The following is an 11,121-nucleotide window of genomic DNA, read 5'->3' on the forward strand; positions in this document are numbered from 1 at the left end:
TAATGTAGCCTGGGATAGCATTAGCTTTTTTGGTTGTCATATCACATAGTTGAGTCATTTTAAGTTTATAGCCCATTTAAACCCACAGACTTTTTTTTAAAATAGAAATTCATGTTTATCCACACCTCTCCCATTCTGTACCAGAGAAGTTGCCTTTTGGAATTCAAGAGTAGAACTTGACATTTCCAGGAACACAGGAAGGATCTGATTTCCTCAGTTTAGGGAATTCCTTCCACCAACCCAGATCAGATGGCAGATGGAAACTTGAGGCATATAGAAGTTATGTGACTTACTCAGGGTCACCAAAAGTAGTAAGTGGCAGAAGCAGAATTTGGACTGAGGTCTTGCTCACTCTTAAGCTCAGTTCCCTATTCCAGACCAAGCTGCCTATTTCTTTTCATCCCTATTAAAGTTTCATCTCCTAGATTCAGTTCATGCTCCTGTCATCCATTGTGTTATCTATTCCTCTTAGATTTCAGTTGTCATCAAATTTGATGAACATGCCATCTTTGCCTGTAATCAAGTCCTTTTTTTTTTTTTCCAATCTTACCTTCTGTCTTAGAAGCAATACTAAGTATCAGTTCCAAGACAGAATATTGGTAAGACTTGGGCAGCTAGAGTTAAGTGACTTGCCCAGGGTTATACAGCTAGGAAGTGTCTGAGGGCCTTCCATCTCCAGACCTGGTAACCAAGTTTTTAATAAAAATGTTGAGCTAGAGATGGAGAACAAAGGGAAGGAGAAACTTGGTTACCAGGTGGGGTGTCCTCTAATGGAGGAATCAAGCAAATGGTGGGGTGTCCTCTAATGGAGGAATCAAGATTTAACCAGATTGAGTTCTCAATCCCTCTTCCTCAGTTCCCTGCTTGAAAGGGGCCTCTGGAAAAGATGAGGGTGAGGAGGGATGGGGAGGCTTTTGTTCAGGCCTTGATTGAGGCTCTTTGACAGGGATGGATACTTCTGCAGAAGTCCAATACAGTATTAGGACTCAAATCTGAATCCATCACACAGAGGCTGTCTACTCTAGCTTCCTCTACAAATTTCATGGCATTCTCTCACCTCCCAGAAGTGAAGAGAAAGAAAGAAGGAGTTTGGAATTTTGGAAGAAAAAGCAGGAATGATCGTTACATAATGCTTATGAATGGAGAAGAATTGCTTCTTCTCTCCCCCCTCCCCAGTTTCCCTCTCAGATGTTTGCAGCTGGAATGGGGGTAGGGTGGGAATTAGACCAAAGCTCTAGTCCATTCTCCTGAGATGCAGAAGTTTCTGTTGGAGTCATTGAACCTTACAGAGTGTCAGAGGTGGAAGGGAACTTGGGAGGATCATTATTCCATGGGTTCTTAACCTATGTTAACTCTGTGAACTGTTTAAAAAAATTTTTTTTATAATAGTATAATTTAATTCCCTTGTAACTTTATGTACTTTGTCATATGCATTTAAAAACATTATTTTGAAGAAGGTTTCAGAGGCTACACCATTCTGCAAATGGGGTCTTCATTAGATACACACACATAAACCTAGCCTTTATCTAGTCCAATTCCCTCATTTTACAAAAAGAGAAACTGAGGCCTATAGAAATCAAGTAACGACTAGAAAACATCTCTCCTGACTCTTTTCTTTTATTTACAAACACTATTGTACTTTCCTGGTCCGCAACTCTATATAAAATCTTCTCAATCATTCAGTCTTCTGAGGGGGAATGGAGGGCAGGTCTTTGACTTCCCTCCCCAAGGGAAGCAAATACCTATTTAAAGCTCCATCTAGGAGATAACAGATATAGAGTTAGTCAGGGCTTCATGGGAGATGGAATCAGGATCAAGTTCTTCACAGACACCTGTTTGGAGAATGGTAGGGTGACAGGGCTTCTGGGAACTTCACAGCCAGTAAGTTAAGAGGTACAAGGATGTGTTCATATGATTCTGTGTGTGCAAGAATGTGAGTATATGATTGGGTGCCTGAGCAATGTGTGCCACTGTGTGTATTGTTCATGTAAAATTACAATTTGCATTTCTATTCAACATTATACTTTATGGGCACTGAGGTTAAGTATTATAATCCCATTTTTTTTTTTTTTACACTATAGGACATGAGGCTCAGAGAGCTTAAATGACTGGTCAAGGAGCTAATATGTGGCAGATGCCAATCTCAAGCTCATATTTTCTGACTCCATGTCTAGCAAACCTTCAGTTAGGCCAGGATATCATAGTCATAGACTCCTAGGATTTAGAGTTGGAAGGGACCCAGGAGATCATCTAATAGAATCCTTTTATTTTTACAGATAAGAAAAATGAGACAATGACATTTGTCCAAAGTAGAGAGTAAGGAATAAAGCCAGGATTTGAATCTAGTTGCTTCAAGTTACACTCTTCAGACTATGGCATCCTTACTTTCTGAGAACGATTGCGTGTGTGTGTGTGTGTGTGTGTGTGTGTGTGTGTGTGTGTGTGTGTTGTGCTCCTTATGACAGAAACCCCATTTTATACATCCTTTACTGAATCCCCAGGCTGATGGGGAGAATGCAGTGAGTAGATACAAGGGATCTCAGAACTAATCCCTGATGATACCTCCTCCTGTCTTTCCATATACTGTGTGGACCCTGGGGATGGGGTGGGTGCAGAATATAGGTTTTTTTTAGCAACACGTACCCAACCAACTGCTTCATCTTCTGGACTACACACCTGGAATTGACCCTTCTTTCTCATCCAGATGTTGTTGGGGGACACCTGAGGAAAACAATGCTCTGATTGTCTTCTCCATTAGAGGGGGCAATCTAGGCACTTCCTCTTTCTGCATACCGACACCCTCCCCCCATTTACTTCCTTAGTAGAAGATAAACTTTTATGTCTCTCCTCACACCCTCATTCTTGCCATCCTACTCACCTCTCTTTGATTACCTGGAGAGGAGCTGCAGTCTAACAACTGCATTTCCAATCTAGGGAAAGTAGCCCAGAAAGATTTCAGTATAATTCTCTTTTACCGAGTTTACTGGACATCCGTCTACTTTTTGCTTCCCTCTCCTTGAGGAAGGGAGCTAGGACCAGTTTCGGTGCATTTCTTCCCCTTCACCTCAAAACCCATTTTTTAAAGTTGTGGAGAGATGAAAGCTTCTGCCAAGATCTCCTCCTTTCCATAGTGCTCAGGGGTGTAAGAATACCAATTCCCCATCCCCCTTCCCTCAGGTCTGAATAGAAATGTCCATCTCCAAAGACTCCCAGGATGTTTCTGGAAAAGGAGAAGGTGGGGGTGGGTAAATGGACAGGCAATGGGCTAAAGACTCACCATCTCCTTTCTATAGAGACTCCACCCCCTAAGCCCCTGTAATAGGAAGGACCTTGAGGATCAATCCTACCAGAACGCCTTCTACCCTAAGGAGTATTTCAGGACCTTGGAAGGAGAAAACCTGGGAACATTAAGAAGAGGATTTCCTCTCCGAGTCTCAGTTTCCAATTTGATGAAAGGAGTGGATTAGATTATATGACTTCTATGGTCCCTTATAACTATAAGTGATGGTGGAGGAGCAGCCCAAGATTTGAAGTGGAATCGTTAAATTATCGGGTTTTGTATACAAAAAGTAGATAAAGCAATAAAGGTCCCCAAATTAAAAAAAAAAAAAGCAGGAAGGAAAGGGAACATTTTGCCAACCTATAGACCCAATCTGATCCATATAGTTAAAAGTATCTCGAGTCGGACATACACGTTCCTTACTTTAAGGGCTCACACACAAACTGGGCACATTCCCACACTTTCACACCCAGTCACTTCCAGGGACTCACATTTACACGAAACACACATGCAGAGATTCACATTCACACACTCACTCCCCACCGGGCCCTGCGAGGTTTCCACGTGTGTGTAGGTCCATCAGTGAAATGGGGAAGGGGTGGGTGGTGAAAGGGGCGGGGGTAGAGTGGCTGAACTGACGTCACGCCTCCAGACCACCCAATCAGCTCCCGACTCGGAGCCCCAGCTCTGGTATTGGGGGAGCCAGGGGGCAGTTCTCTATAACGCGGTCCTCGGGAGCTGGCCAGGAAGAAAGGAGCCCAGCAGAAGGTGCCGCCACCGGGAGCCAAAGACTGGGGGTGCGGGGGAGCCTGGGAACTTCCCCGCCTTCCTCTCCAACCGCTTTGTTTCCCCAGCCTCCGCGCTCCTAGCTTCTCTAGGGGGGCTCCAGCCGGGGCTGGGGTGAGTGCGGTTAGAGGAAGATTTCCTCCTTCCCCCTTCCGGGGCGTTGCATCATGCCCTGCTCCCCAGACCGGGTGGTTGTCTACGCCAAGACTCGCGGCGGACCCAGGAGTCCGGTGGCCAGGCTGAACGCGTGAGCAGACGAAAGAAAAGGCAAGAAGACGAGTCCGGAGGCTGCTGGGGAGCCGGTGGGGGACGCCACAGAGCAGAGACCTCCCGTCGAGGGGGTGGGCAATGTTCTCCTTTCCTGCGGGGCCTTTGGGAAGCGTGGGTACCAGACCACTGGGAAGAGGACTCTCTCTGTGGGTGACCCTCCAGGTCTCCCCATGGAGACCCTACTCCCTGTGTCCCGGCCAGCCGTCCAGGCCGCCCCCCGGACATCTCCGTGCTCCCCTACACCCCGGAAACCACGCCGGGGTACTCAAGAGTTCTCTCCTCTTTGCCTGCGCGCCCTTGCGTTCTGCGCCCTCGCCAAGCTGCGGGCCCCCCAACTGGGCCTCGTCCACGGGCTGGAGGGAGTGGCCGGGGACAGTTGTTTGGGGGAGCTGGGGCCGCGGACGTCAGTTCTCATGGGCCCTCTTTGCGGGGGCAGCCGAGCCCGGAACAACCTAAAGTGGCAACCGGCTAAGCCCGGCACGTCAGCTGGCTATTCTAGCGATTCAGATTCGACCAGAGCCGGAGACTTCTCAGACGGCGAGGATTTGAGCTCCCGGGTGCCAAGCTGCAGCAGCGAAGAGGAGGAAGATCGTGGACAGCAGAGTATTTGCTTTCGCAGGGCCGCTCCAGCCCGCCCTCCAGCTCTTCCCCCACTTCGGAATTCCACATCTTCTCCTGCCCAATCTACCCCTAGCTTGGTCCCGCAGCCCCATACCTCGGCAGTCGCTACCACCATTCCGCCCCAGGCGTCCAGTCCTCAGTTGCTGCCGCCAACCCTTCTGCCTTCGGACTCCCAGAGTGGCCAGCGGGAGCTGGGATCCCCGAGAGTGGAGCCCCAGAAATTACCTCTTTCCCAGAAGGACGGGGTCAAAGCTGTTTCTCCTGAGGACATCTCCCCCTCGGAATCCTCTGAGACCTCAGCCCGTAGCCCCCAGACTGCGGCTACCAGTGGAGCTCCGACCCCCTCGGGCGATCCCCGGAGGGAGCATTTCGATCGTTTGATTCGCCAGTCGAAACTCTGGTGTTACGCTAAAGGCTTCGTGCTGGACGGGCCGAGTTTACGGCGAGTGTCTGACCGTCCAGCCTCGTCCCCAACGAAAGCCCAGGCAGGGGGACCTGTAAAAAAACGCCGGCGGCCCGTAGCTTCCCCGCGCAAAGCCCAGGCTCGCCGCCCTCCGGCCTCGCTTCCGACCAAAAGCTCCTTCAGCCTCCTAGCCAGCTTCCCCTGTCCTCCAGCCTTGGTGGTGGGGGAAGACGGGGACCTGAGGCCCGCATCCTCGCTAAGGCTTTGTGGTTCCTCCAGACCGCCCCCAGCCCACCCGCTGTGGAGATGGCAGCTAGGAGGACCCGCCATCCCTGAGCCTCCCAGCCTCAAATTCTGGGGGCGTACACTGGAAAGGCTCTGAATGGGGAGGGGGTCCCTACGTCCTTTCCTTAAAGAGGGGAAGTTGCAGGGATCTGCCCTATCGGAGAGCCCTATATAGCTTACTTCTCCAAACTCCTGCTCTTCGCTGGGGATCTCCAAGTGTGGCAGGGAGCCTAATGGAGTCAAGGTGAAGTACCTAGCTATCTCTCCTACCCCACCCCAGCGCCTCCCCATCTTCGGGGGAGAGACGAAAAGAAGGCAGAACCCGCACGGATTGCGTACCTTCTGCTCTGGGCTCTTCTTTCTGGCTTGTTAGAGGGTGGGGGTGCGGGGGATCGTCTCGGGAAACCAGCTCGGAGTTATGTAAAGGAGAGGAAAGACCTCGGGGATGAAGAAAACACTTCTGTTCCCTAGAGAGAACTGAATGGGGCGGAGGGGGTGGGGTGCGTGTAGATGGGGGTGGAGAGGCAATCCGTACCTAGAGGTGACTGGAGGGGAATCGATCCCCTCCGTACCCACCTCCAGTTCGGGGACTCCTGGCACTTTAACTCCCCGCGTCCTTTCCCCTCTCTCTCCTTCCCAGGTTTTTTTTTTTTTTTTTTTTTTTTTTTTTTTTTTTTTTTTTTTTTTTTGTCTTCCCTTAACCTCCACTGGACTAAAGTAACAGAACTCTGCCACAGCCGGTTTGGGGAACGGGAGGCCTGGACCTCTTCGACTTCCCTAACCCTCTGCTCAGCAATACTAGTGACCCCAACCCGAGAGACCCATTTTCTTTCGAGCAACCACTCCCTGCCCCCTCCTACATCTGTTTTTTGTTTTTCCCCTATCATCACTGTTTCTTCTTCCTTTGGGGGATTTCTCAAAGTAGGGGGGTATGTTGCTTGGGAAACTAGGTCTCCCTCTCCCTTCCCCCCTCTCCAGTCCTGGAGTGTTGGGGGGGGGGTTGTCAAAGGGAATTGGAAAGGATTGGAAAAACAAAGTGGGCGTGGCTAGGCTCTGCTTTTGAAGGGGAGGGGGCAAGCCCCTTTACTTCCCAATCTGCAGACTTTGAGGAGGGGGTGAGAGGCCGTCTCAGGGAAAGCAATGGATGGATGAAGAAATCAATAAAATCTAGACCAAACCAGTTGCCTTTCGAGCTTCCTATGCACAGGTTTCTCTTCTTGGAGCTGGTGGGAGGTGGGGAAGGATTTAGATGTAAAAACTGTCCTGGGCCGTTTGGTAGCGTTGGAGATCCTGGAGGGTGGGACTGGCCCAGCCTGGAGTTGGGGGTGGGGGTGGGGTGGGCAGCTACAGAACCAAGCAGCTCTTGAGGGAGAAAAATCGGAGAGACCTTTGCTGGGCAAATTGGGAATAAGTGGTTGATTGTTTCCAAATGCTTGGAATAGTGAAGGTTGGAGGATGAAGGGAGATCACATTAAAGCAAACAGAAAAGACCCTTCTGCCTGCTCCCTCAGCCGAGTATGCAGGGAAGGGCATTTGGGGGTATTTAGCTGGTTGTCAGGGATCTCTTGATGGATCAGAGGAAGGAGGAGCCCAGGGATTAGGTTTAGGGTCAGAGGCTCTATTTACACAGAAAAGAGAAAGTGGAGAGATAAGCCAGACCTGTTCTGTTACCCCATTCCCTCCACCCCCCTAACACACATCCCACATGGGGGCCACCAATCCTGAATTCTAACAACCAAGGGCATGTAGAGAAGAAAATGGGGTCTTAGCAGCAAGGAAGACCCTACTAAACCAGTGAGAGGAAATTTCCTCCACATTCTCTGAGGTTGGGAGTTTATCATGGTCTACTCTACAGTTCCAAAATTCTGGGTCCTCAGTCCTTCGCTGAGCTCACTGATTCACCTTGTTGCTGCTCCAAAGAGCAAATTCCAGGTACCAGAGAAGGGCATCAGTTCTTTCTTTTAGAAGAAATTGTCTGGGGGCAGCTGGGTAGCTCAGTGGATTGAGAGCCAGGCCTAGAGACAGAGGTCCTAGGTTCAAATCTGGCCTCAGACACTTCCCAGCTGTGTGACCCTGGGCAAGTCACTTGACCCCCCCATTGCCTACTCTTTCCATTCTTCTGCCTTGAAGCCAATACACAGTATTGACTCCAAGACAGAAGGTAAGGGTTTAAAAAAAAAAAGAAGAAGAAATTGTAATTTGTTTGGAAGGGGGGGGGTTGTAGTTGAAAGTGTCTTCACCCTTTTTATCAATAGAAGAAACTTGGGGAGGGCCACCCCCCCAGTCTACTTACTTATGGGTGGGACAGAAGAGGGACTGCTGGAAAATTACCTTGGGCCACAAAGAGTTTTTTGTTTTAAAAAATCTGTGGCTCTTTTCCTTCATTTCTTTTTTGTTGTTGGGGATGGGCACTAACTAGGCATAGTTCATTCTCTCTTCAACATCTGGCCCTATGAACCCTAGTGACCTCCTCCTAACCAGCTGTGAATTTTGGGGGGAGGGAAACAGTCAACTGATGATTTTCATTTGGAATGGCCATGTATGGGTTGGGGTGAGGGGGAAGGCTAGTGACAAAGAGGGAAGAGGAATGAGGGAGAAATGGGGTAAGAAGTGATTGAAGAGAATGGGAGTAGGGGAGGAAAAGAGGTAAGTGGGGAGGGACAAAAGAAGGGGGAACTGGGAGCTAAAGGTGAAGGAATGTTGTTAAGAAAAGGGGAGAGCCAGAGATAAAGGTGAAGTGGGTTGGGAGGTGGAGGGGTGTGTGTGTGTGTGTGGGGTTAGCCTTCTTTCACTTGGTAATGTGGCCTGTATACAAAGCTCTCTGCCCACTAGAAGTAACTGGAGACGGGGGGGATGGGGTGGGGGAAGGGTGGATTAAGGAAAGAAATACTCATTTTAAACCTTCTTTCCTCTGAGGAGCTGGGAGTCAGTCTCATTAATTGGGCTCCCAGGCTCCCCGGAGGAAAAGAGTGGGTGAAATAAAAGAGATAATGGCTGGAGGGGAAGAGGATTCTAAGTGATTTAAATATAGTACTACTACCTTTCAGTTTGCTTGGGGAGAATCACTGAATACTCTATGGAGCTTGGGGTACCAGGTAAGGTGAATGGATATATATTTTGGGAAGGGATGTTGGGAGAAGATGGAACATTTCAAACATCTCAGGCCATCGATGTACCTGAATTAAGATTTCCAAATGATGGAGTGGAGACTATCAGGCATTCTTCTGTTGGGACATAGGATTAGGACCTTGGCCTGGGATCATTCCTTTCCCTCTAAAAGTTGAGATCCAATAATAGGACCACTCCAAACACTCACAAACATAATCGCCTACAAAGTAAAGACTCATAACTATGTCACATCAGCCCACACCACAGGAGGGACCCAGAGCTATCTGAGGAGTTCTTTATGTGAGTCTTCATCTGAGTGGTAGTGTCACAGTACCTCTGTTTTCATGTGCAATGAATGAGGTAGTGCCTTCCCTTGGATGCTGATTTAACTCTTATTATTAGCACATTATGGCTCTCTATGTCTCGCTCTTAGCCAGGCAGCTAAGTAGCAAAGTGGATAGAGTGCTGGGTCCGTACTCAGGAAGAATCGAGTTCAAAGCTGCCCTCAGACACTTAGTAGCTGTGTAACCTTGGGCAAATTATTTAACCTTAATTTCCTGATGTTAAATTTGGATAATAAAAACACCTACCTCCCAGAGTTGTGAAGATCACGTGAGATAATATCTATAAAGCACCTGGTACACAGTAAATTTATATAGATATTAATTGTTCTAGATGAATTCTAATGTGGCCTTAGGGCTTTGCTAGCTTTGTGACTTTGGGCAAGCTGACAACCTCTGCCACAATTTCCTTAAGTATAAAGTGAGAATCATCTATCTCCCACAATTCTTATGAGGATCAATTGGGATGAAATTTATAAAATGCTTAGCTTAGTGCCTGGTCTATGATAGGCTCTTACTAAATGCATATTCCTTCCTTTTGTTTCCTTGTGTCTGCTCTTCTCTAGCTCCCTGTTTTTTTATTCTGTGCCTGCTCTAAAAAGCACTTATTACATTCTTTCTCTGAGCATGTCTATCTCTGTATCTCTCTCTCTTTCTTCTCTTTTTTTACATTGGCATTGGTTTGGGCATGTGGCTCTCTCTGGCTCTTCTTGGATTATAGCATTCACTCAACAAACATTTATTTCTTTATGCATTATTTTTACTCAGGGACTTTTCCCAGAGTGGGAAGGGAACCACTTTATCAGTCCAGGTCCCCAGCTGCATCTTGGAGGGTAATGAACTGTTCTATCTCTCTTCCCTTGTTCAAAAACAAAAACAAAAACTAGGAATCCCTACCCGGCTTTTTTCCTCTCATCTCCACCATGCAAGCCCTGCTGAATATCCAGAGACCTCTCCAGCCAGAGCTAGTCCAGCACCTGGCTTCTCTTCCCTTCCCCCTCCTCCTGTTCTCTCCTTTCCTCTAATCCCCCATCCCTTGGGAGCTCTCTCTCTCAGTCTCTTTCCCCCTCCTCAGTGGCTGGGTCTCCCTAGCCTCTTTTTACTTATTTCACAGTTGAATCCTGGAATAGAGCTCTGGCAGAAATGTACAAAGCCTTATTATCATGATGGATAACGCTGGATTGTGCCTTATCTTTATTTAAAACACAATGCGCAATTTAGTTTGCTGGGAGGTTGAGATTTTGGTTTATAGCTCTGCTGTGGTCTCAGAACTGTCCACTAGATGGCAGATTTTCGCCAGAGCCAAATTGCTTGAGACGTACTGATTTGGGCTTGGATGGAGTTAATCTGCCAATATTTATAATATCGAATGTGTATTATTCACAAGCAACTTGCTTCTCGCCTTCTAGGAGCTTACAATCAAATTGGGGTGCTGAGACACACAGTATGTACTTTAGAGCCTTACCTCTTCCATTCACATGTCAAGTGACTGATCAAGTCATTACCATCAATGGGCTCTAACATTCCTGTTTATAAAAGGGGGATGGATGCATATCTGTGGTTGTCAATAGATTCCCCTCCCCCCACCTCCCCTCCATCCTCACTCCTGGCTGCATGTTTGAGATGCACACTAATTTGCCACATAAATACACCGAGGGCTTAAAGTGGTAGATATTTGTGAGTATGGGCACTCTGCTAGAAATAGGATGGGATTTATCCAGGCTGTGGCCAGACTAGAGAGATGAGGTTGAATGTAATGATGACTTCCAACTGTCAGGCAATTTTTGTAGTGGGATCTAAATGAATGTTGTGTTCATTAGATCCAGTATGTTTGATTAGAACCGGAGTATATGATTGGCACATCTGTCTCTCAGTTTCTCCTACTCTCCTTACCTGTCCCTCATTCTCCCTCTCTCCCTTTTTGCTCCTCATCTTGGTTATCATCCCCCACATCTTTCTTCAATTCAATTTCCTTTTCCCTCTGGTCCTCACTCTCCTCCTTTCTCTGGCTGCTGGTTTCTCTTCTC

At 47.9% G+C, this 11,121-nt stretch overlaps 1 protein-coding gene across 1 annotated transcript; it reads left to right on the top strand.

The window, feature by feature from the left end:
- Nucleotides 1–4,506: 4,506 nt before the first annotated feature.
- Nucleotides 4,507–5,742, top strand: LOC123245074 (elongin BC and polycomb repressive complex 2 associated protein). Its single transcript, XM_044673803.1, has one exon. It carries the CDS (start codon nucleotides 4,507–4,509, stop codon nucleotides 5,740–5,742), a length of 1,236 nt encoding a protein of 411 aa, XP_044529738.1.
- Nucleotides 5,743–11,121: the final 5,379 nt, after the last annotated feature.

Source organism: Gracilinanus agilis, chromosome 4 (genome assembly GCF_016433145.1).
Source record: "Gracilinanus agilis isolate LMUSP501 chromosome 4, AgileGrace, whole genome shotgun sequence".
NCBI classification, from domain to species: Eukaryota; Metazoa; Chordata; class Mammalia; order Didelphimorphia; family Didelphidae; genus Gracilinanus; species Gracilinanus agilis.